This window comes from Abramis brama, assembly GCF_963993115.1.
Source record: "Abramis brama genome assembly, chromosome: 6".
Taxonomy (NCBI): Eukaryota; Metazoa; Chordata; class Actinopteri; order Cypriniformes; family Leuciscidae; genus Abramis; species Abramis brama.
The window spans coordinates 15,896,132-15,923,537 of record NC_139968.1 but is presented as its reverse complement, the minus strand read 5'-3'; the positions used below and the strand labels follow the sequence as shown (position 1 = coordinate 15,923,537).

Sequence of the window (27,406 nt, the reverse complement as noted above, 5' to 3'; positions counted from 1 at the left end):
CAATCTCAATAAAGACAAAAACGTTCATTTTCTGGTTGTCATACTCTCATTAAGTTACAATTAAAATCAGTGAGGCCATGCTAACGTACAAACCTAAATAGCTAACGTTAACTGTACAGTGTAGGTCAAAAACACATAAATGGAGGTCTACATTTCAGTGCCTCTCCATATTAAACTGGTTAAATGTAAATTAATTTAATCTTACTCTGCGGTACATGAACAGTGTTGATCCTGGATGTTCATCTGAGATCGTGATGACTGTAACATGAGGCTTCTCCCAGTTGCATTGTGATCTGTAAACCCTCGCTTCCAAAGTAATCTTGTTACCCTTACCCATATTTATTCTTTTTTATATCCCTCCATGGCATATTTAAGTCCCACTTGAATGCTCCTCGATGAGGTGTCCAAAATGTATCAAAAACATCTTGGGACAAGGTTTTCACACTGACAGCTGTCATTGTAAGACAGTTAGCAACTCTGTTTTTTTGTCCGAGTTCGCAACAGTAACTAAGGGGGGTGGCGGCGGCTTACCGATAGGTTAATTGTGCTGATAGTTAGCACTTAGCAGTTAGCCAAGGGCCCTGTGAAATCTTTCCTAAATGATGTAATTTTTTTTTCCCCCATATTCGCAGAACATGCAGACTTTATATTAAAACAACAATCACAGACGCTAATCCATATCGCAGTTTGAATTTAACTGTACAGCCCTATTTTTGATTTATTTATATAAAATGTGTTTCACATCAGTAAGTTCTATTTTTATAACTGGGTTCCTCAATTCCATCCACATTTTCTGCATGGCCCTGAAGGCTTGAACACACTACACAACTTTTAAAGTCACCATGAAATCAAGTTTTTTTGGCTTTTAGTTTGAATATGCTAGCCTTACATTATCTACAAGCTATGTGCTCCAAAACAATTACAAAATTCGCATTTAGAAGATATAAGCATTCAAAACTTGCGCACATTACTGACGTGTTCTTTAAATAACAAAAATATGTTTACGGCTGAAATATGTCAGTCAGTTACTGCTAAAGCCCAACATGCTGTCAGCATTATAAAATTATCAGAGAATCTACTTCTCTAAACTCACCAGTTTTAAAATAATTAATCTAAAGCTAAAAATCATAAGAATTAGCAATGTGACAATTAAAATTCTTGGCAGAAACCAAAAATTCTGAACCCTCTGGGCTGAATATGCTGTAAATGAGCTGTTCACTTTGGAAAACTGAAATTTGTTAGTGAAAAGCATTGGTTCAGACCAAAGCAGTGATTTAGACCGAATGCAGTGTTTGTGAACTGGGATGAAAGGAGGAAACATGACACTTTTACAATATGTGTTTCAGCCCAATAAAAACGTTTAGTGGTACGCCATGTGACCAAACCAGCCCTGTGTTAACCTTCCACCACGGAGCCAAGCGTCTCCTCGCGTCTCTCCTTCAACTCCACTGCTGTCTATCAGCAGCAGGTCTGGTCTAAACAGCCTCGTGAAACTTGAACCCGTCTGCTGCTCAGATCCGGCACATGCTCGCAGTCTCTTGTGTGCAAACACTCCTAACCTGAAAAGGAAATATAGGGAAATATTCCTTAGATCTTCAAATCCTGATTCACACTTTGTTCTGCTCTTCTCAGGCCATAAAGTAGGGCTGGGGAAAAAATATTGATAAAAAAAAAAAAAAATTAAATCCTCTTTTGAACATCATTATATCGATTCTTAAATTTCTTAGATCTTTTACTCTATGCCAGTGTTTCCTGCATCACTTTTCACCATAGCACTGCAGAATTTAAAACCTTAGTGTTTATGAGTTTATAATGATTTTGCACATTGCTATAATAATACGGTTATTATATGCTATAATATAATTCAAAGGTTACTTCAGTTGGTATCCACAGAGCTTTTGGTTATTAAGTCATATTTTTGTAATGTACCACATTATAAGGTTCCCTGTATGTTTTACAAAATTGAGTTATGAGAGAATTACTTCATGTGTACACTATCGTTCAAAAGTTTGGGGTTGGTAAAATGTATGTTTTTGAAAGAAGTCTTGTGTGCTTTTGCGGCGTAGTGCTGTATTAATAACTTTTCATTATCGAGCACGTCCTGCGGTTTAGCAACATTAGACTGTATTTTACAACAATCACTTATTTAGCTGATTTGGAGGTTAAGTTTGGGCTTTTAGGGAGGAAAGAAAGGGCATCGCTATGAAGGGAAAAAATGCACTATAATCGCTCAGAACTGTATTTTCCTTTTTTTAAGTGATTCCAATCATATTTCAAGCAATTCAAAACTATCATGGCGGACAGAGCGCATCTGAAGTGTCTCAGCTGACCGGCTTTAATATATCGCCCAAATTTTCTTATCAGGTCGATAACGATAACATAAAAAATGAACGTTTATCGGCCGATACCGATATGGTGGCCGAAATATCGTGCATCCCCTACTTTTTGAGAAACCTAGACTGGTGAATGCGGTGAAGTTTTTTTTATTTTATGCTATGCATAGAAAAATTGTCTCGCGAGTTTTGTGTCATCTGATCTGCTCTTCTGATCAGCCTAAATTATCGGCAAATAACGATTGTGCAACTGATCAATCAGAGCACCTTTAAGTCTAATATGCTGATTTGGTGCCCATTTATTATTATTATCAATATTGAAAACTTATTTTATTATCAATATTGAAAGTCATGCTGCTTTATATTTTTATGGAACCGTGACACATTTTTTTCAGGAATATTTAATTTGACAGAGATGGATAGCCAAGCTGAAAGTCTCCGTTCATGTGGATCCGTTGCCGTCCTCCCCATCCGAGTGAAATCCCAGGCGAGGCGCACCTGTCCCAGCTCAGACGGCCCGCTATCTTTTAGACTCTGTGAACGACAGCTGTGGTCTACTGCCGCGCTGAGAGACTATTATTAGCCCACCGCCGGAGCTACTATAACGGGCTTCATCACGATGATGGAGGGAGAAATCTGGATCCCTGTTGGGACTCTAGACTCCAAGGTGCTTTCAAACCCAAACGTTACTTTGCATTTTGGCACGGCTTCAAGGTTGTAGGGGGCGGGACGTTGGCACTACACAGCTGAGTGTGTAAGTGAGCACGTGCACGAGTCTGGCTTTGTGATGTGGGTCATTAAGCAACCAGCCACCGCGTCAGGGAGCAAAAGAAAAGGGATGATCCCTACTCCTGCCTCCCTTGTGTTTAGCACCTGCTGTGTCTGGCAGCGTGCGTGTCTGTGTTTACTCCTGGACCGGTGCGACCTCAGTGCTACCCATGCTGCATCTCAATCAGAGCCGGGGACAGACTGCACAATGTTGCTCTGGGAAATACCGCTCGCACACTGACCAATTTTCTTTCAGGGCTGCCAAAACATAGGCTACTATCTGAATGGGTTACAAGTGTACGGCATATTGTGTAGTATCTAATTTGTTCTGCTGTTTATTTGATATAAAAAGACACGTGAAACGAAATGCCACGGGGAAGATTACAAATGTAGTACGGTACATTGTCATTTGACCTCACTAGCGTGCAGCACTCCATGCTGCTTGTGCTGTATACTGCTTATGATTTTATAAAAGTAGTATATGAAACGTGTGACATTGTCATTTAACCACACTTGTGTGTTGGCACACTATGAAGTGTGTATTGTACAGACTACCTACAACTTAAAAAAAAAAAAATAGCGTGTAAAACTGTCTTCCATGGTAAACATTACAAATAGTAGTATGCTACGATGTCGCTTAAGCCACACTACTGTGCGCCATTGTAAACGTTACAAATAGTAGTATTTAGTACACAGTATGTACTGAATACTGCCAGTGATTTTAACACAAATAGTGTATACAGTGGGAAATGTTACAAACTTTGTCTTTTAACCACACTATTGTATGCAGTATGTACTATAGACTGCCTGTAATTGTAATAGTGTTGCACGGTGTACCGATACTTCAAAAGTATCGCGATACTCGGAAATTAAAAACGTCACGATACCTAAATTTATCAGTATCGATACTTAAAATAAAAAATAAAAAACGCCTCCCTATGGACGTCTGTGTTTTTTTTCCTGACGCACGCAGCAAAGAACCTGCCGCTGTCAGTGTCATGTGACAAAACACTACAGCGTGATGGCTGCATGTGCGAGCACAAGTGGTCCACGACTCGTAGAAAAAGATGACGCGAGGAGTGACATATGGAAGTACGTTGCCTACCTTGCTCTGTTGCACGGTGCACCGATACTTCAAAAGTAAACCGGAAATTAAAAACATCACGATTCCTTAATTTATTAGTATCGATACTTCTAAGAATGACCGCGTTCCAGATGGCCGGCGACACACTGGCTGCGTGTCGTGTCCGTTTTTATTTCGGCTCCCATGTTAACTGCCTGCGTGACACACGCGTCTGGGTGCAGCTCGAGACGCGCGGAAAACGCGTGCATGCTAGAAATAGAACCGACGCCTATTTTTCACGTGACACGCAAGCGTGTTGGAAGCGTTTCCAGGCAAAATAGAATAGGAAAATATGTTTCTATGTCATTTTGACACGAATGCATATTAATAAATGACATTTTGATGTTTGAAAGTTTTGACATAAATACAATCTAAATGTAATTAAAAAAAATATTATCGATTTTCAAATATTGCACCTCTCAATACAGAACGAATTATTCTGTTATTTTACGAATTATACAGCCTATTTTGCCGTCAACACTGCCAACGTTGTCTTTGCTGCTATAAATTTATGTTTAACATGAAGTATAGGCCTTCCACAACTCTCTCCCCACGTCAAATATATCACCAATGAGGCTTATCATATGTTACCAATATTAAACATTGTTTAATATAATCACTGTTCATATTTTTATTCAAAGTTCAGAATCAAGATAAAGCTCTTATGTTTCTTATGATAAATGAGATAATGCTGCTAAATTTATAAAAAAAAATTACCTTGAATGTCATTGCTCTAATTTATTTTTTATATTTTGATATTTCATATTTTGTTCAAATGTTTAATATATGTGCTGTTCATATGTTCATTTATTTGTGTGTTATATGATTAGAATGTTGTCCCGGTTTTAAAATAAAGCACAGCAATGATATTTGAGAGTGTTTCTCCCTTTTCAGGAAAAGTATCGAAAAAGTATCGAAATCGCAATACTTGACTTGGTATCGGTATCGAAACAATAATTTTGGTATCGTGACAACACTAAATTGTAATACAAAAAGCATATGAATGTTACAAACAGTAGTATACTTCACTGTTGCTTGTCCTCACCTGTGTGTGGGTCACTACAGTATGTACTGTATATTGCCTACGGTTTTATTAAAAAAGTATATGAAACATTCCTTCAACAATAAACTTCACATGCATTAGTCAGCACACAGTAGTGTACAGCATTGTATGTAGTATGTACTATATAGCTTACCACCTGCAGTTTTATTCGAATAGTATTTTATTTTCTCCCATTTATTTTACTTTATTTAAGTGGGCTTATTCTCATTGGGATATAAATAGTGAATCATTATCAAATCTATTAGTTTATTGCCCTCACACCTAAATCAGAGGTGACATCATCTCTTAGCTTCCCCCTGTGTTGGTGGCATTTACGCTGCTAATCATGCTAACAGCCGGTGTTAGTCTCGCACAGTCACGGAGGTGATGGAGAACGTCTCCTTCCTCCCAGCTGTTCTGCTATATCACACACACTCCCTTGTGTATATAAGGTGTCAGCCGTTCATTAGCAGATTTTAACAGATGAGGTGGATTTATTAGGGCTATTAGCAGATCAAGCCTCATGCAGGCGTATTGATTTAGGCTGCTACTCTCTGCTGTTTTCCTTCACAACATGAAGCTGCTAAAGCGATATTTTCATGGCGTCAAAACCACAGCTTAGATTAGATAAGAGACTAAATTCCAGCTTTAATAACATGGAATTTAATTGACCTTTGAGTAGACGGTATTTATTTAGCAGGAATGCAGATTCATCTTTCTGTGAAATGTGTTGTTAAGGTTAAGCTGTTTCACAATATTTTTATTTTTTTATAAAGTACTTTATTTTAACACGATTATTTCATTTGGGATGTAAATATTTCTACATTTCAATCAACAACACATGGGATGCAAAATATGATGAAAGATCCAAGAATCTTCTTAAAATACTACTTTAAAATACTGCAGAATGTAGACAGTGGCGTATTTGTTTGTGCCGCGTAATCTTGATTAATTACTTATTAGGATACAAGAAGCAAATAAATAACCATTCTCCCTCTCTTTCTTTCCTCAGAGTTGGGTTCACTTTCCTGGGATGACCTGGAGAACGATCTTCCAGATGAGCTGATTCCTAACGGAGACCTGGGGCTGATGTCCATGCCCTCTAACGGTGGTGCAGGTACAGGCGGTCACGGCCCCATGGTCCCCGATGCTGCTGCCAAACACAAGCAGCTCTCCGAGCTGCTCCGGCCGGGAAGCAGCGCCGGGAGGAACTCGGCCAGTCCACAGCCTGTGGGCATCGGACCTCAGCTGACTGGGCTTGGAAAGAGTCCCCTGGGCCAGGGCTCCCCTTCTCACCCGTCTCAAGCACAGAAACCAGGTGGTACCCCAGGGACGCAGGGCAATAACGCTGGCTCAGCTGGCATGGGACTCGGCACGGGATTTAACCAGGCCATGCTGAACAGCGGCATGATGGGACAGAATGCCGGAGCTCAGCCAGGTCAGGTGATCAATGGGTCTGTAGGCCGCGGTCGAGGTGCGCCGGGGATGCAGTACCAGGGTGCCGCCATGCAGGTGGCAACGTCTGTAGGGGCGGGAGGGGCAGCGGGGGCGGCAGCACCAGGAGGAGCGGCTAGTGTCCTGGCAGAGGCTCTCACACAAGGGGCACAGCAGATGGGCATCAACGCCCAGCAAGCTGGCAACATCAATAAGGTGAGATGACTGGTTTCCATTGCTGTGGTTTCACTTTCACTCATTTAGAGTTCATAGTCATGTTAAGATGACACATACATTTTTTCATCTCCTTAGTAGGGATGGGCACGAGTACCCGAGTACTTGTACGTGACAGCGACGATCGATCGTGAAAACGATGATCGCCCAAAAAAACAAAAAACATATCTCTCTTTTTCTGATTGGTTATTGCGGCATTTGATTGGCTGATTTGTTAGCGTTAGACAGCACGCCTTCCAGACCGGCGAAATAAAGTGAAACTGGATTTGAAAACGCGCACTGCAGTGAATCACTTAGATCATGAAATGCAGTTAAGTGCAAGATGTGCAGCACCAATCTATCATAGCCTAACATTATAATGAGAAAACGATTGTAATAGAATGTTGTAAATTCTTTGTGCTTTAGTTTTTCAGCGTTCTGAGAGCGCGTCCACAACATCAGACTAGCACGGTCAAGTTAATATATCTGATTAATCTCAAATAAGTGTTTGGTTGAGTTTAATAACCAGCTAGCAAAACGCTACAGTTTACCGACCGTTCAGCTCAAATGGAATGTCCGACATTATTGACTATGATTGGGTTATTATATCAGCGTGATGCACAGGCAAGAGCGCATCCAGAGTTTCCATTTCTGTAAAAAACGAGTTCACTTTCGCATCCTTTTGTGCAGATGCAAGTTGTAATATTATTTTTATGTTATGTATCTAGGATGTCTGATTATTAATCTCATAGGATGTGTCATAGAACGTGCTTCACTTTACTGGAGATACGTTAATGTTTTCATGTCATATTTTTATTTGTCAACATTAATTTTCATAACAGTCTTAAAATATTTTCATTTTAATGACAGACACGCCTCGTTTTTTGAGACCTGTCAATGATCGAAATGAGAAATTAACAAAAATGCCCATCCCAACTCCTTAGCCAGGTTTCCATTCAGATATTTGTATGCACATTTTGGGATAAATAAGCTGATTGGCAAGAATGTGATACAATTTCAAAACGTTTGATCAATTTTTATTAGGTATGAAGACATGCACAGTTATCATATACATTTCTAGATGTGCACCACAAAAATCATGTAACTTTACCTCACGTCATGTCTCTAAATAATCTATTCTAGGACATTCTGACACAAATAAACATCTGCTACCAATCGCTAGAAAACATGAAGTCTGAGTGTGTGTGTGTGTGTGTGTGTGTGTGGTTTTGTTTTGCACACTATAAACCACACACAATTTGGTACATTTAATAAAATAGCTGTGGTGGTTTGCCCAGTGGTGACAACTTCCATTTCCATTTTTTTTTTTTTTTTCTGATTTATCCATAACTAATGATTTTGTTCTCCTTGGGATGGAAATGCTGCTTTATATATTCTTATGGATATTCTGCTTTTTACCATTTCATGTTATTGGCTGATAACATTTATTTATTTATTTTATTCTATTAAATCTAAAACTACTAAAATTGTTATTGTTAATTAAAAATGCTGAAATAAAATATAAATACTAGACGAAAAACTTAAACGAAAATCAGAAATGTTGTCTTTGCAACTTGCTGAAATAATTTAAAGTACTGAAATTACTATAACTAAAATAAAGCTAAATAGAAGCATTAAAAAACTTAAACAATATAACAGCATAATAAAACTGCTAAAGCTAAAACTAAAATTAAAATATAAAATGTGATTTTTTTTAAATAAATAATATATAATATTACTAAAATAACACTGAATTGTGCAGCTCATTTCCTATTTAACACTCAATGTAAATTAACAGTAACATCAGTAATAATTTAATAAGCTTAAATATAATCTTTAGCAAATTTCTAAATCAATATACATTTTTCATACTGTACATTATCATGTTAGGATGCCTATATTCACTTGTAGCATCTACAACGATTGATTTTTAATTTTTTGTATTTTGTTTAATTTATTTTCGCAAAACAGTAGAATTTTATTAACTTTGGATCCCTGCGTTTAAATCCACATGGGTGCCATCAAGTCCCCGTTTCACTCTGCAATAAGTTATGACAGTTATGTTTGGTGAAATCTGTTTCATGTCTTTTTTTAGAGCTCTAGTATGCTGGTGGAATCTGATCAGTGTGTAAATCAGCCTGTATGTCCAGCTTCACCTGCCAGTGTAGCAGCAGACGGACTCACTTTATCACTCTTTATCTCAGGCTGCTCTTTGCTGCCTCATTGTTTGATTGCATGACTCATTCCTGCACTTGTGTTTTTTTATTAGGCTTAAATGCTTGTGTTACGAGAGCATACGTGCCAGAACGCTCTTAAACTCTGCCATTTTGTTTTAAGGCCTGTGATAAAAGCAGCGGCAGTATTATGTTTGATGGGAAGGCAAATGAAAAGCTCTCCACGTAAAGTGCCATGTTACATGCATACACATGTCGTCCGTGCTCTATGCAAATTTTATGAATAGAGCGTGTCTCTCCATGATAGATGGCTTCTTGACTGATGGAGTCTGAAAGCAGCACTCCGGTGTCAGAATTGGCAGGTGTGTGCATTTGTATTACAAATTCAAATCCCAGTGCACAAATAGCCAGTGATTTATTGGGCTTAGACCTGGAAAGTGCTTTTATTTAGCTTTTTTTAGTATTTTTATTATTCATTATCACAAGTAAAACAATTCGAGTGAAACTTTGAATTGAAAAATTATCATGAATATAGTATAGTATCATGAATTTGATAATGTCTTGGGATTAAGCGTAGCGTCAATTCTGGCAGGTCACATTAGAATCCCCCTTTGAAACAGAATAAATTCTCGAATTATGTTGTACTTTAAAATCTTTATAAATTATTGATATCTGCAATGCATTCATGTTGGTTCTGTACTGTTTACCCTAAGGGGGTTATTGCTGCTTTCCCTGCTCTTATCCATGCTAGGCTTCATGGATGCACAGGGAGTTCTCGCCCAGAACAGAACCATACCGCCAATCCAAACTGTATGCTAATTGTCAATTGTATTTGACGATAGTGGTCCTGACAGAAGTGCTTTCACACTAGCACTCTTGCTGCGCACCCAGGTGCGATTGACGTCAGAGTTTGGTTCGTTTGGATTGTGAACACTGTTTTCCAAACTTGAATGTGCACCCGCGAACCATACACGATTCTGCATAAAAAGGGTAGTCTTGGGGTATGGTTCGCTGCTAATATGAACGCAGTCGCATTAAAGGTAGGGTAGGTAATTTTCGGTGCGGCTAGCAATAGCGAGCTAGTTTTGAAAGCATAAGATCCCACCCTCCCTTCAGAGCGTCTCCAAAGCCACTCCTCCTCCAAAACGCATGAACACACACAGCAGGGAGCAAACAAAAGTGTCACGAGAGACGGCGTTAAAATACCTCATGTCTCAAACACATAACATTACAATAATAATAAACATAAACAACTCAAAGAGCTCTGACCTGTACCACCTGACTGCTGCAGATTCATTTCAGCGTTGTTAGTGTTGACATTGAAACGCATACATTCTAGTCACAAACCGCTCCGAGTATAACGCCACGGGTTTCCATCTCCTTCAAATTACAGTAGTTATGTTGTTAACGCAGCATAGGCTGGTTGTTTTAGTTCAGGAGGAACTGTAAAAGGCGGCTGATGTTTTGGTTGCGCTGCTTGTTGACTGACGTCTGTCTAACTCTGCATAGCATGAAACGCGCTGATGATGTGTGATGTCTGCGCGAGCAGGTGTGCGGAGGTATAGAAATACATATGTTGACAGGACTGAATGCAATGACGTCTACGCCTCCCAGAAATGAGATGCATAATAATATAATGTGAACACAATCCAGCGGGGGAGGAGGGAACAAACGAACCACGTGTGAAAGCACCCTTGGTTTTTGGTTGGGTCCTAGTATCATGATCTCCAGCATGATTTTCAGCTTCAAATAAATACCATTGGACCATCTGTCACATGACCAGTGTGACCAATTGAGAATAAAAAATCAGCAAGAATATAGGCAGTCGAACTCGTAGTTGGACGCTGGTGGTGTCAGATGGGATTGTTTTCTGGCCTGAGGTTTAACAGGGTATCATCAGGAAGCTGTTGTACCCTTTCGGTGTCACGCAGGCGGTTGAATGCTCTCACCGCACAAGAGGCTCATCTGGATTGGCTTTGGGCTGTGCAGCTCGCTCTTTTCAGACATGCTGAAAATGGTAAAGCAACAACCGTCCACCTTGTCTTGGAGCTCTGCTGTTAGTGTTTGTAAGTGAAACCATGTATCATTGCGTTCTATCTGTGCTATTGTTGTTTCCAGTTGATCGATAAGGATTCAAGCCAAACTCAACCTCAAGCGGATCTGCTCAACTCCCGTTAGGCCATGTGTCCAGTGCAGCTTTGGCAGTTGCATTGTTGTACTATTTTTTTTAGCATCTTGTGCCATCCTGCTGCAGTTTCATGGTGTTAAAAGAAGTTAAACTAGGGCTGGACAATAATTCATTATCAATATTGTAACGAATGGACTTAATCCAAAATGCTCTAGGCCTCATAAAACCTTCCCCCTCTCCCCTGTTGACATCGGCCCTCAGTTCTCTTCAAAGGCTGTTATCACCTCTGCTCTCCTGAACGATCTGTGCAAGAGACTGTGTCTGCCACCCTCAAAGACAGCACAGGAGACCAGACGGCACTAGCCATTTGGTTAAAGACTATAGAGACAAACTCCAATACACAAGGACATTTACTCCATTCTTACCCACAAACTTTCCCAAATGTTTACAGTATTTCTCCTGTGTTTTATGCATGTCCCTATGTTTTATTAGTTATGACTAGTTATGATTCTTTAGTTAGAGTAACTTCCAATGTTGATATCCAAAGATGATGTATCACTACTTTAATGTCTTCAAATCCCCTTTCTTGGTATCAAAAGAATCCTCTTTTGATTTTATAATCAATGGTGTACAATATCTTAGGATAAAGTGCATGATGATATTTGTACCATACTTTTATGTAAAGACTGCACTAATTCCCCATGCCAGCATGAACATGCAAATGGGGATAAGATGAACAAAGACTTTCTCCCGGTCATCTTTGATTGGTCACCTCAACAAATGGGTGTGAACTGATAGGACCTTTAAGAGTATCTGATTAGTTCAGATCTTGGCTCAGTCTCTTTGAGACAACATTCTCCTGTCTTCTTCCGGCAACTTCATCTTCAAGTTAATTTCTTTGGATTCAATCTGGACCACCCCCAAGAACCCAAACGAACGCTTAAGCGCACTCCTGGCAAAATCAAGAATCTCAAGAATCTCCTGCATCTGGACTTTTTCAACAATCAAAGTCAATGCAAGTACCTGTTCACAGCCTTTAGATGCGTTTCTAATTTATTTTGCCCCTTTAAGGTGACCCTGATTCTCTGATGTTTCTCGAAGGTTGTGGTTAACTCATTGTAATCTTGCCATTCTCTTTTCTTCTCTCTCTCTTTCTTCACTTTTCTTTACTTTCTTGATTCTGTATACAATCTTTGCTTAGTTTAGTTGTGTGCGTGTAGCCTTCCGTAGTTTGTTTATTAAACCATTATATCCACGCTTTATTGTTTGCCGCATATCGAAGTCACTTAAACATCTTGATCTAGCGATACCTATGCTATTACCCTGCTAATACTTTATTTACTTTAGTTGGAAAAGGTTATTCTTTCTTGGCCAGAAAGAGAATATATTTCCTAGAATTAATAATTAATTATGCTTTCTGTTTATATGTTCTGTTCTGTTAAAATGAATTATATATATTGAGCTAATTTACTACAATATATATCGCAATATGATTTTTTTTTAATGATTTTTAAACACATTTCCGATATTTCAACATTACAGGCATGGGCTACGTTTAAATGCAACCAGATAATCCATTAGTAAACGGATTGATGGCTCGATCGGACTGAAAAGCCTTCATTTAAACGCCTTAAGCCCTATTCGCACGGGATTAGTATTACCTAGGGACCTCCGGTAATTTGTAATAATCGCAGAGGTCGTTTGTGATTTTTATCCCGTGCGAATCTGCCATGTTTGTAAAAATGTCTGTAAAAATTCCCCCGAAAGTTACCTACCGTATTTTGGCCAACACATGGGTCCTCTGATAATACCAGTCCCGTGCGAATCCCCATGTCTGTGATTTGGGCTGTTTTTCTGTGAGCCTATCGTTTCCTAAAGAACGTAATAACCATTATGGGCCGTTTAACAGTCCATTTTACGTCTGTATTAAAACTATATTAACAATAAAATCTCTCGATATGATCTACTCCAATCCGATTATAGTTTTTCTCCAATAAAAACTATGAAGTGCTGCAAAAGAGAAAACAAACTACAGTAAAGACATGATCCGGAAGCTCAACTCGGACCGTTGTCATGGAAACGTCAAATTAAGTATTTTGGCGCAACATGGAAGCTCTTTTGGAAAGTTTGGACGCTTTTTGTGGTAGTGTAACTTAGTAGTCTGTATCGTGGAGCATTACTTTGTCTCACACGGCCTCTAAAGACGTCTATCCTGTAAGTATCTCAAGAAATCAAAGTGTGAAAGAGTAAAAATTATAAAATGAAATAAACCAAATAAAATTAATAGAAAAACAAGCCTATCGCGACGTTTCGGTATTCATAATACCTTCTTCAGGCAGGCTTGTTGTAAATATGGACAAAGAATAAAAGAAAAAGAAGATATATTATATATTTATACAATGCTATGATATTCTATAATATATTTCTCTAATAAATTGGTTTTAAATAAGTTCTTTTTTTGAATTGCAATACTGCAGTGCGATCTTCGTTTCAGCACGTTCAGCTAGTGAAGTGTGAATGGGTGGGCGTACGCTGTAAAGTCCGTAAACTCGAGGGAATTACGAACATTTATTTGCCCGTGTGAATGAGCCACCAAAAACACAGACGTCAGGGGGTAATTTCCTAATTACAGAGGTCCAGGGGTAATACTAATCCCGTGCGAATAGGGCTTTAATCGATCTGATTGAGCTCGATCCGAATGAAATTTAGATCGAATTGAGAGCGGTGGTTTATTCCTTTTCTAATACGATCGAGAGGACATGTAAAACGCTTGATTGGATTGAACACCGAAACTAAAAGGACTGCGCATGTGCAATGATGTTGAAATAGCGTAATGACGTGCGAACGAGAAATTTTTCCTGTTGAATAAATTGTCATATAAATGATAGTCCCGTCATTCTAAAATTCTCATTTCACTGCTTCTGTGAAGTGAAGCTGGACAACGTCCCACCAGTCCTTGTTTCAGATTCTCATCCACAGACGACTGGTTTGGGCACAGTGAGGGGCATTTTTACAGCGTGATAAATATAAGCAACACGGTACAGCGGTTCATATGTTCATTATCTCCAAATTATGACCAGAAATGGATAAATATTAAGCCTGCTGTTTAAAACAAATAAAGAATCAGCGTAGGAGAATAGTTATGTGCAAACAGCGGGAAACTCTATTTGTGCAGTGAGCGCATGTCAAAAAATCTATTCCGATTTGACATAAACACACACATCAACCCGATCACTTGTTTAGCGTTCTTGTAAACACTACATTCAGATTCATCAGGAATGAATTCAGGGTGTCATCAACACTCAAAATGTCCCTCAGCAACATGTGTTTTTGTCTTTCTACAGCAACTCTTTCATATTCTTTATCCTGGCTGAAGCACTTTTTTAAATCTATGAGAATAATATAATCAGCCTATGTTAGCCTATAGTTTAAAGTTAAAGATATTAATAAGTTGAGAGTCTTATGTTTATTTGACGGTGATTTCACATTTCTTGTTTGTATGAAGGCTAAATACAAATAAAAAATTAACAATTTATTTGTACCATTTTTATTTCTAAAATATTATATAGTTTTATAGGAGGAGGTTTCAGAGACTTGGCAAATTCATTTTTCAGAAGTTTGTAGGTACAGACATTCGTTGTGTTCTTGGCAGTTTTTTACTGAGGCTTTTATATTGTTCATATCGATATCGGAATTATATTGTATCGGCCGAAATTAAGAAATATATTGTGATATAAATTTTGGCCATATCGTCCAGCCTGAAGTTAAACATACTTCAGCTTTTGTTATTGGTCATTTTTAAAACGTTGGGCCATTTTAAAGAAGTCTGTGGGAGTATATGAATCTCGAGCGCATGTAACATTTGTGTACGATAGTGTCCAGTTACAGTGAAATATTTTTACTTATTAAGAACCTGAAGTCCCATTCACACACCAATAACGATATAACAATAACTATATTAGCATCCACACCAATGCATGATAACGTTCTGTTTATATTTTCTGCCAGTTCAAATGCTCAAGCTCTTTCACACAGGATGGATTCTGATTGGCTGGGGTTTTTTTAATCATTTATCAGCTGGAACAATTTTTTCTAAAAGTGATTCCCCAAATATTGTTCCTTGTTACCTTTAAAGTTGTGGTGTGGACTCCACTATTCTCATAAAAATAGAATGATTATTAAATCTTTCGAGATATTATTTATATAGGTAGGCTTGCTGTGAGTGGGCCTTTAGATCTGCTGGGAAAGGGAATCCTGGCTGCTCCAGGAGAGAGAGAGAGAGAGAGCATGTGTGTGTGGATGAGTAAGCAGAGCGAGTAGCGTGAGAAGTGTGTTGGTGTGCATGAATGAGTGAGCAGAGAGGAGGGGCTGTTGGTGCGTGTGCCACTCCGCTGGCCTCTTTTATCTGGCTTGCTGGAGCGATGTCAACAGAGGAGAGTGGACGGCCGGCACGCTGCCGGAGATCAGCACAGGGAGAGGGAGGGGAAGCCCTGCATGCTCAAGATCATATTGAGCTGCGGAAATTTAGTAACGCCTAGATCAAAATGATGCATTTTAGATCAATGCAAATGCTCACATTATATGAATATAATGGCCAAATTAAGTAAATGTGTTTTGTGTTTTTTTCATAGAAATGTCTGCATTATGCAGATTTTTAGTGCCATCACTGAATAAAATTCATTGTTGGTCAAAGTGTTATTGTCGTTAACTAAAACTAAAACCATAATCATTTTAGTTAATAGAAATGAAACAAATGCTAACTGAAATTAAATAAAAAATATATATAAAAAATAAACGTATTTTATTTCAGCTAGTTGCCAAAGCAGCATTTCTTATTTTCATTTAGTTAACCTGGTGTAAAACTGACATAAAAAAAGAATAAAAGTTATATAGACATATAAAGACTATAAAAACAAACTTAAATTATTAAAACTTTCAAATTAAAAATATATAATAAAAAACTAATATTATCTCAGTGATACTAAAATAACACATAATTGATTGTTTTCATTATTAATTAGGATATTCATTTTGAGATATTCTTAAGATTAAATGTAAGTGTTATTAAATTAAGGAATTTTAAGTGATTTAAATTGGAATTTTACTGTCCTTTTAACTGTAAAAAAGGAGAAATGAACACTCATATTGAATCCTCCTGACTGATAAAAAAAAATTAAATAATCTAAAATCACAGTGAAAACTAAATCGCTGTCAGTTCATATCATTTAACTAATTCATCTGTTAGGGTGCGCTGACACTTTGGTAGAATTGTGTGGACCGAAAAGGTCCATTGTTGTCAGTAGTGAGGTGATGTATGAAGCACAGCTCACACAGAAGTCACTTTCAAACAAACTAGTGTTCTGTTGGTTAACACGGCATGTTTGCATGACGTAACATGTAACTTTGCTTTTCATTTATTACTTAAAGCTGTATTTTGTTGTTTTATTAACATTAATGACACCGACAACAGTAGGAATATTAGGTGTCTGCTGTCATTATAAGATCAAATGCACGGACCGAAAAAACTGATAAACATCTGGTTTCTTTCTCAACTTATGACATAACCGAGAGAAAACTTGCCGAGACGGGTATTTTGACAATTGTGCATGCATGTGTCCTTTCAAGGGCAAGGGAGACACAAAAGAGGAATCAATTCGGTGTACGAGCGCTATCTGAAACTGAAATTTTAGATGTGTGATTCTGTGTCTGGAACTTCTGATGACTCACCTGGAATGATATTTCCATTTTTCTTTCGTTTGTAGATGGGCATGGCAGGTGGCAACAGTCCGTTTGGTCAGTACCAGGGTGGAGGGACACAAATGGGCACGACTGGCGTGAACGCTCAGAATAAAGGCGGCCTTCCCAACAGTCTGCCCCCGTTTCCGACGGACCTAAAAGGAGCGACGGTCACCAGCGTGCCAAACATGGTGAGTTTCCCATCATGCACACAAACTGCATGGAGCTTGCAGGCCAAAGTTAATCCTGTGACGCCGTCGCCCGTCCTCTCGCCCACAGCCTCAGCAGCAGCAGGTGTCGGTGGGGATGGTGGCGGGTCAGAGCGTGTCCGCGGGCCCCACGGCCGACCCGGAGAAGCGTAAGCTGATCCAGCAGCAGCTGGTTCTGCTGCTCCACGCCCACAAGTGCCAGCGGCGCGAGCAGGCCAACGGAGAGGTGCGAGCCTGCGCCCTGCCCCACTGCAGGACCATGAAGAACGTCCTCAACCACATGACACACTGCCAGGCCGGCAAATCCTGCCAAGGTGAGTCGACATTGAATGAGAACATGAAAAGTTGTGCTGATAGTGTTACAGAAGGGCGATATTATAAAGTTGCTAAACAGAAGGTGGCAAGAATAGACAGCAGACAGTAAACAGAGAAAAGGTTTACTAAAGATTGGTTGAGAATGTTGTTCTAAAAAGTATTACAAGATATCCATTTCTCTCAGATTCGAATTCCTAACACTTCTGGTTCCTTAATGATTCCATTCAGATTTATTTTAGCACTTATAAGTACTACAAGTATAAGAAATGCAATTCCATTGCCAAATGGAGAGATTCAAAATTTTAGTTTGTTTAATTTTTTTTTTTAAACAATTCTTGCAAAAGGTGCACAAACTTTTAACTAACTTTTTTTTTTTAATTACAGGGTTTCCGCGGGGCATTAAAAAGCATTAAAAGTCCTTAAATGGATTTTGCGATATTTAAGGCCTTAAATGGCATTAAAAAGCATTAAATTGTAATCCTACAGGCATTAAATTTTGTTATGGTTTTGAAGAAAATGTTATATTATCAATTTATTTGAATATAGTCTTCATAATTAATAATTTGTATTTGCTGTCGCAAAATATGTTAGTGTGATTAAAAACACGTGGAAACAGTTTGGTGATTGCCTCCGGCCGGAGCAAAGTTGCGGAGGTGGAGCGAGTAATTTTGGACAGCAGGAACAACAGGAATAAAACTAGACCAGAAAACTGGGAAAGTGCATGGAAGACAAACAATCTAGAACATGGTTGGTGGTCAAATTAAAGAATGATTTTGCAGCGTTTGTAAAAAGGTATTAAATTGTGTAGCTACAATGGGAATCAACGCCGTAAAATCTCATGCAGTCTGACAGCCACAGATCGACGGTAAAAGGCAGACAGCAGTTATCTAAGTTATGTGTAGTAACTTTCTCTCATCAGCTTGACATCCGCTGTTGAAGCTCACTTTGCGTTTTTTTAACGCGTTAACGCATGAGATTATTTTTGTCCAGTTTAACGCTGTTTTTAAACGCGCTGCCTGTGAATGTCCTGTCTATGTGACACACACATACACACACACACACACACACACAGAGAAAGACGCGCGCCAGATCGTGCGCACAGACTGCGCACCAGAAAACGGTCCTCTTTCGCGCTTGAACGAACAATAAAATAAGAGCAGTCTTAAATTAGTGAAATAAAGTCTTTAATGAACGCAAAGAGTTGTGAGAGAATGAGGCGCGTGTTAGATCCGTGTTTCTGTCAGCAGCTGCTCTTAAAGGGACAGCAGCCAATAAAGCTTACTGTCAGTAAAGTTAATCAGAACAAAGGCACCAGAGAAAATTACTCACTGCTATTGACTAAAGAACTCTTGTAGCTTTAATAAGCATTAGTCTATATTTAATCTATAATTTATGCTGTGCAGACTGTTTGATAACTTCATTCAATCATTTTTGTATGTTAGACAGGAAGGCCAAAGGTAAATATGACATTTATTATAGGTTTATGTGAGGATTGTTTGTTAAGTTCACTTAAATTAAAAGTTGTCATATTTATTTATTTATTTTTTTTTTTTTTTTTAAGCCTAATGTTAAAAAATTGATATAGCTTTCAATTACACTGTAATGTTGGATGGCTATAATTAATGTTTAAAATTAGGGGGGAGAAATCATTTTTATCCAGATATCAATAGCTGTATTAGTATCAGTAAAACTGGTCTTTATGTTGTCTCTACATTCATTTGTAGATTAACTGTGAAATGATTACATTATAAAATATATAAACTAATATAAACCTAAACAAATGTAAGTGTTTTTAATTGTGGAAAAAATGTGTGATTAATCAAGTTAATATATATATATAATATAATATCCATGGTTAGTCATGGGTCGTGTATGGCATTAAAAATGAAAAACATGGCATTAAAAAGGCATTGAAAAGGCATTAAATTTAAATTGAAGATCCCTGCAGAAACCCTGAATTAATATAATTAATGTTATGTTAATTTTGTTCATATTTTGTTAATTGATATTAATTTTAGTAATGCATATATTCATTAACTGGAATTGATAGGTTAACTTATAAAAAATATAAACAAATATGTGTGCACATTTTTTATTTGTGGTATTTTATACAAATTAATGAAGAATTAATAATGTGAAGAATTACATGCATGAAAACAAAATATTTATTAATTAAAAATGTTTCTTATTTTCATGCATGTAATACAATATTATTTTCATTCAACGTGAAATATTTATTAAAACAAGTTGGGTTTGGAACAAGGGTTGCGTGAAGAATGATTTTCGTGCAGAAAGTTTATGTGTGTGTGTGTGTGAGATAATCTATTGAGGTGTGTCTGCTGTATTTTGTGGGTTGAGGTGTGCAGTAGCAGACCTGTTTTAATCTGCCGTCTGTGCTCTGTTTAGTCTCAGCGAGAGCGGTAATGAGATGTTTTTTGTCTTGATGTGGGGTTTAGAGCATTGTGTGCGTCAGACAAAGCTGCAGTGCTACACCTAGCTTTCTGAATAACATCCCATTTAATGGCACATTCGAAAGTCGCCCCATTGAGGTTTGTTACCACCACAATAAATGTTTGCACGCTTGCACAGTTTATTTCTGGCCTAACACTTTTCGGTTCACAACTAGTAACGTTTCATTCAGAAACACAGGGAATTTCCCGAGCAAACGCTTTCCTGTCTCAAATATAATAGTCCATTTAGAGAGAAACTCTTGCCTTTATGGTATAATGCAGTATTAAGGAGTTGGCAAACAGCAGGAGAGGGCTTACGGCGGCCCGATGCTGCCCGGTCGCTTTGCTCTTAGTGCCGTAGTTGTTGTTGGACCCGGAGCACAGGGCTTCATTTCAACTCAAACGCAAGCGTGGTGCCAAACGTACCCTCCACGCTGCCAGCTCATTTCCTGTTGTTCCCTGCCCGCGGTGACACCCGTATCTCTCTCTCTCTCTCTCGGACTCCTGGGGAAAGTGAACGTCTATAGAGATCATTCTTTAAGCGTCATGTTCTTGCAGACAGCGTTTAAAGCATCCCGAAGGCTCTCTTGGCAGAACTCGCTTCCTTTTAGAACCATCAACATTGTTCTGCTTGCACCTCATTCAAACCAGTAAATCACAGCAGCAATAAATCATGATTGTGTAGACACTGAAAACGAGCAATGTGACAACTTGGTCGCTGTGTATGATATAAAAAAAGATACTTGAGTTCAGTAACTAATTATATTTACTCAAATACTTAACAAAAATACTGGATTTCATTTTGGAGGCGACTCTATGCATTTGTGTTTTTACAATGGGGTAATTTTGTTGCACACAGCACAAGGAAGCTTTTTTTGAAATTCAATTGAATTGAATTTACAAAATAAAAGTCAAGTAAACAAGAACAAACAAACAAATGAAAAAGCAGAAGCACAAATAAATGCAATAAAATAAAAATACAAAGGAAATGCAGAGTGCTTTAAGGTTTCAGGTAGGACCAACAGTATTCAGGTACAGGAATGCTACATGAATTGAATGTTTCATTGTATAAATTAAATACAGATTCATTCTTCTCGCTATCTTTTGTTGTTTGATTAACATTAATGACACAGACAGCAGCAGGTATATTAGGCTGCTGTCACTTTAAAGGAGAAGTTCACTTTCAAAAAAACTTTTGCTGATAATTTACTCACCCCCATGTCATCCAAGATGTCCATGTCTTTCTTTCTTCAGTCACAAAGAAATTAAGGTTTTTGATGAAAACATTCCAGGATTTCCCCCCATGTAATGGATTCTATTGGGACCCAAACGGTAGAAGGTCCAAATGACAGTTTAAGTGCAGCTTCAAAGGGCTTTAAACGATACCAGACGATGAATAAGGGTCTTATCTAGCGAAACGATCGGCCATTTCCAAAATAAATAAAAAAGTTTAAGTTTTATAAGCACAAATGTTCGCCTTGCTCTGTTCTGTGATGCGCGTTCGTGACGTCACGTAATACGCAATTACGTTGAAAAGGTCACGCTTGAAAAATTTCTGTCCTGAAGAAAATGTTCTTTTTGGCTTTTTAATATTAAAACACCGAGGATACGCACACGAAATGGGCATTTTAAACGATAAACTGACACAAATACATTTGAAAATGTGTATATGGTCCTCCTTCCGCACATTTGTAAACACGTCAAGCGTGACCTTTTCAACGTAATTGCGTATTACGTGACGTCACGAACGCGCATCACAGAACAGAGCAAGGCGAGCGTTTGTGCTTATAAAACTTAAACTTTTTTATTTATTTTGGAAATGACCGATCGTTTCGCTAGATAAGACCCTTATTCATCGTCTGGTATCGTTTAAAGCCCTTTGAAGCTGCACTGAAACTGTCATTTGGACCTTCTACCGTTTGGGTCCCAATAGAATCCATTACATGGGGGGAAATCCTGGAATGTTTTCATCAAAAACCTTAATTTCTTTGCGACTGAAGAAAGAAAGACATGGACATCTTGGATGACATGGGGGTGAGTAAATTATCAGCAAAAGTTTTTTTGAAAGTGAACTTCTCCTTTAAGAGCTAATGCACAGATCCAATTTACTGATACACATGCATTTTCTTTCTCAACTGTTTACGTTCACATCAAGACATCACTTGACTGTGTTTATGTGAGTGCTTGCCAAGACGGGCATTTTGACAATTTTGTGCATTTCTGACCATTTAAGTGCAATAATCCGTGAAAAAGCACTCCGTTTGGTACTCGTGAGCTGTTTGAGAGGCAGCTTTGTGTGTGCTACTGAATGCTTTAAAATCACGTCTGTGTGTGCGTCAGCTGTGTACAGTTCTGTGAAGACCTGCTTTCCCACGGGACCTTTTTTTGCTCCCAGTTTTGCAGCATTTGTACTTTGGCTCAGGCTTTCTTCTCTCTCTGTCTCTGCAGTGGCTCACTGTGCTTCATCGAGGCAGATCATCTCGCACTGGAAGAACTGCACGAGACACGACTGTCCCGTCTGCCTCCCGCTGAAGAACGCCAGTGACAAGCGCAACCAGCAACGTGAGTCTTTCCTGCGTCAAACATCCGCCTCTTCTTTACTTCACTACAACATAAAATAATTATGTATTTTTATGTTAATAATTATTTATATATTTATACTACATCTGAAATGATAATACTAATTATGTATTATAGTTGGATTTAGTTTATAAAAAATGAAATGTCTGTGAAAGAACAAATGGAAGCTTGAGAATTATAAATGATGAAATGTACAATGATGACAATGATTCAAAACTGGCTTATATTTGAGTTTCTTCAAAGTAGATTTGTCTAGATTCCAGCTTTGCACTCTTTGGATGTTCCCTCAACAAACGTCCCGTCATGCCCATGTGAAAAAGTACGCTTTAGCATACTTTTAAAATAGTACTTGGACACAGTATACTTTAAAAGAATACACTTAAGTAGTGCAAAATTAATTACATGTTTCAGACACTTAATTACATGTTAACTGCCATCAAATGAGAATGTCTTATAGTTTAATTTTAAATTAAATGCATTTTTTTTAAGTAGGACTTGACATCTTTATATTTAATTTCATAATTACTTCTGTTGAGATTTAAGATTACATTTATTTGAATGAATGAATTATAGTATTTATTTGAATTAATTCTTGAGAGATGCGTGTGTAAATTACCTGCGTCTGTTCAGAGTCTCTTTTTTTTCTATTAACAACGAAGCTGTGAGTTTCAGAATAGCCGCTATTTTATTACCAAAAGTCGCGGGACAGCGCTGATAAGATTCTGTGCTCCTGAATTTTTCTGTGTGCGCACCGCAACCTCCGTTCTTCTACAATCAAGTGCACTACTTTTTGACAGGCTTTAAACAGTATCCAACAGTATCCAAAACTCTATTTTTCTAAGTTATGCTTTAACCCCTTAGCTGTCACCCCCCTTTTTGAGAATGGACATTAAAATGCACTATTCAAGCTTAAATGGTTGTAATTCAAGAATGCTTTGGAGTATAGACCTAAGTTTGGTCTTGTTTTAAAGGTAAAAAATAGCAGATTATTGCTGAAGTGAAAGCACTTCAAAAAATTAAAGTATGAAAAAGTTATGGAAGTTTAAATTTACATTAAATCAAATATAATTTATTTAATATTTTTATTTTATATAAAATATATATTTTACAAAATGTTTTACAAAAAAATTACTATAAAATCAAAGCCAAATATCTAACCAAGTTGTGTTCCAAATTTGAAGTTGATATCACAAAAAATGAAGTTCCCATGAGATTTTGTTTAGGCGTATTACCAAAAATAGCCACCGGGTGTCATTGAATTCCATTGAATTTTACTGTATGCATTCTACCATAACAAATTAATACATTTCTGTCCAAATATCACTTCTGTCACAAAATATGGAACCTTGAGACTCAGACCTTTCTGACAATATGTGTTTTGTCAAGATTAGAAAATATTTTGATCATAAATTATGAAACATAAGGATGCCCAAAAGGGGAGGAGCCTGATAAAATAATTTAGAGTACCGTTTCCATGGTAACACAATGTCCAATTTCAAAACAGTTTTCACAGGATGAATTCTGAGATCATAAGCTTTCAAATGATACCTAATTTATGATAACTAATAAAATATGTAATATAATAAAAAAAGCGATAAAAAAAATAATACAATATTTTAGAGGATAATATATATATTATACTTTTTAGAAGATAATATTATTTTATAATTTTTTATTGACAAATACTAGATTATATATTTTCTAATGAAGTTTTAGCATAAAAACCAACATATCAATTATTAAAAGTGTGTGCGTCAACTTTTTGTGACGAAGGTCAGAACTCCTGTTATTATGTAGATTTTTTGAGGTGCACTCTTGTCATAAATTCATCTATTTCTGTTCCTACATAATTTATAACAAAAATATATATTATACTTTTTAGAAGATAATATTATTTTATAATTTTTTATTGACAAATACTAGATTATATATTTTCTAATGAAGTTTTAGCATAAAAACCAACATATCAATTATTAAAAGTGTGTGCGTCAACTTTTTGTGACGAAGGTCAGAACTCCTGTTATTATGTAGATTTTTTGAGGTGCACTCTTGTCATAAATTCATCTATTTCTGTTCCTACATAATTTATAACAAAAAAACAGTCCTAAATATCTATTTAGGAGTCTTAGAACTTTCCAACGATATATAGTTTGTCATAATTAGATTAGGATTAAATAGTAATATAGGGAAGTAAAGTTAGGCGTCCCGTATACGGGACGGTGACAGTTAAGACAGTATCCATTAAAATAGTTGTAATCACTGTTTATATTTGCCCACAGAGCTGTTATGAAGCATTTAAACGTTTAGATCAAAATTCTGAATTAAAACAAATTCAGTTGCATGGTGTTTTCTGGATATGTAGATATTCTGTTGGATTCTGTGAGGAAAGGCATCATTGTAGTTCAGTAGCTGTGAGTGCATGAATGTTTTATGTGGCCCGTGCATGTTTGCTGAGGAGGAGGGGCTCGGAAGATGAGGAGAATCGTGCCGCCCCGCTGGCTGAGCGCGCCGGTGACTCATTAAAATCTCACGCTGTTACAGACCTGCAAACTGCCTCTCCCTCTTCAAAGCGTCTCTCATCATGACTCCGCGAGTGCGAGGCATCTAAAGTGTTTGTTTTTGCGCTGCGGGATTTACATGTTGGAGAGTCTGTGTTGTAATATTTCTTCCTCATGCAAATGGCGTCTCGGACCCACTCCCTTTCCTTTCTACTTTCCTCAGTTCTTTCCCCACAAATAATGTTTTCTTCCAGATGGCTGTTTGGCAGGTTTTGAAAATTTTTTTTTTTTTTTTTTTTTTCATATCTTGTTTGAAATATGCAGATGTCGTCTTCCCAGAAGGCTTCTAACATCTCTTTCCTGCATTACAGCAATGCTGAGTCCCCCCAACGCTGGTCTGCAATCCCCCATCGGGTCGGTCGGCACGGGGCAGCAGACGGCGCCCGCTCTACCCAGCTCCACACCCATCGACCCCAGCTCCATGAAGCGGGCATACGCTGCCCTCGGCCTCCCCTACAGCAACCAGAGCCCCACACAGACCCAGACCCCTGCACAGATGCAGGGCCCCGGGCAGCCGACTGCACAGACGCCACACCAGCAGCAAATGAGAACCATCAATGCGCTCGGTAAACACTTACTTACTTTATTGTAAATAAATATATTAATAATAATAGTAGTAGTAATAATAGTAGAAAAATGTAATATATATATATATATATATATATATATATATATATATATATATATATATATATATATATATATATATATATATATATATGCATGCATTTTTTTATTATTATTAAATTATTGCAAACAATGTATTTCAATTATATTGTAACCATCATTTTTTGGGGGGAAATTTAAATAATATAGATTTTGCCATTGCTGCTGATATGGCAATAAATAAATAAATTAAAACAAGTACATATATATTGTTAAAATATATGGAATTTGTATATAAATGATATATAAACTATATATAGTATTTCATTTATGTATATTTATTTATTGTTATAATTGTATATATGTATTTTTATTTGTTTATTTTTTTGTCCAGGGGGTGGTCAGTTGAACCAAATCGGCGTCCCGACATCAGAACAGTCTAAGCTGCTCCCAGATGGCACCATGTCGTCAACACTTAACTCTAACAAGTACGACACGGACACACACCAACCAAAACACACCTCCAACTCTTAATTGCTAAAAATTGATGTTTTAAATCTGTTTGCTAACTAAGTCTCCTGATTCCCCTGGCGCAGTCAGCTGATGCCGGACGGCACTACGGTAGGCAGCATGGGTAACCTGCCCACAGCGGCCCCTCTGTCAGCCACCGGTGTGAGGAAAGCCTGGCACGAGCATGTCACTCAGGACCTCCGTAACCACCTCGTACACAAACTGTTAGTAAAAGCTGCTCTTGCACTATGTAGATTTAGTCACACTTTAGTTTAGGGTTCAATTCTCACTATTGACTACGACTTTTGTCTCAATAAACTCATAAATACTGCTTATTAATAGTTAGTTAGGTAGTTGTTAAGTTCAGGTATTGGGTAGGATTAAGGGATGTAGAATATGGTCATATAGACTAAGGCATTAATATGTGCTTAATAAGTACTAATAAACAGCCAATATCCTAGTAATATCCCTTCTAATAAGCAACTGGTGAGTAGTGAGAATTGGACCCTAAACCTAGTGTTACCATATATTTTATATATATTTTAAATATTTTTGCTCACCAAGGCTGCATTTATTTAATAAAAAAATGCAGTAAAAACGGTATTATGTGAAATATTATTACAATTTAAAATAAAAAATTTAATATATTGTCATTTATTCCTGTGATCAAAGCTGAATTTTAGCATCATTACTTCAGTATTGCACAATAACAATTTATAAAATAATTGATTTGTTTTTCCTTTAAATAAAAATGGGACAGGAGACATGTACAAGCAAAATGATTTAATTTATTTGAATACAAAAAGTGTGCTAGGTTTTTAAATATTTGTTTATTTGATAATTATGGAATTATGTATATTACCATTGGATTAAATGCACTATGCAGTTTATTTTGTAACCAATAATAATCAGATAAAAATAGGTTCTTCATAATGTGGGACTTTTAATTATTATTTTGAAATGATTACTTTTTACAGAAACACACAATCTAAAACACATTACAATACAAACACCATAAAGTAAACGTTATAATAATGTCATAATTCATCAACAGTAGATCATAAGCATTTACTGGGCATTAATACACATTATTTTCTGAAACCTCGAGCTTGTAGAACTCGTTTTCACTCTGAAATGTGCAGCAAATCATCGCCTATTGAAGTTTAATATTCACATTGAGCCGTATTGCGATTCCTGTTTCCGTGACCAAATTTAAGACCTCTTAAA

General features: G+C 37.4%; 1 protein-coding gene across 3 annotated transcripts in view; it reads left to right on the top strand.

Moving 5' to 3' along the window:
* crebbpa (CREB binding lysine acetyltransferase a) overlaps nt 1-27,406 on the top strand; it is a 49,042-nt gene that overhangs the window by 6,404 nt on the left and 15,232 nt on the right. For all 3 annotated transcript variants that reach the window (XM_084116438.1, XM_084116437.1, XM_084116436.1), the window contains exons 2-8: nt 6,279-6,916; nt 16,978-17,142; nt 17,231-17,474; nt 22,374-22,487; nt 25,375-25,629; nt 26,064-26,157; nt 26,266-26,403. In XM_084116438.1, coding sequence (XP_083972564.1) covers nt 6,279-6,916; nt 16,978-17,142; nt 17,231-17,474; nt 22,374-22,487; nt 25,375-25,629; nt 26,064-26,157; nt 26,266-26,403 — 1,648 coding nt within the window. The remainder of the gene's footprint in view (nt 1-6,278; nt 6,917-16,977; nt 17,143-17,230; nt 17,475-22,373; nt 22,488-25,374; nt 25,630-26,063; nt 26,158-26,265; nt 26,404-27,406) is intronic.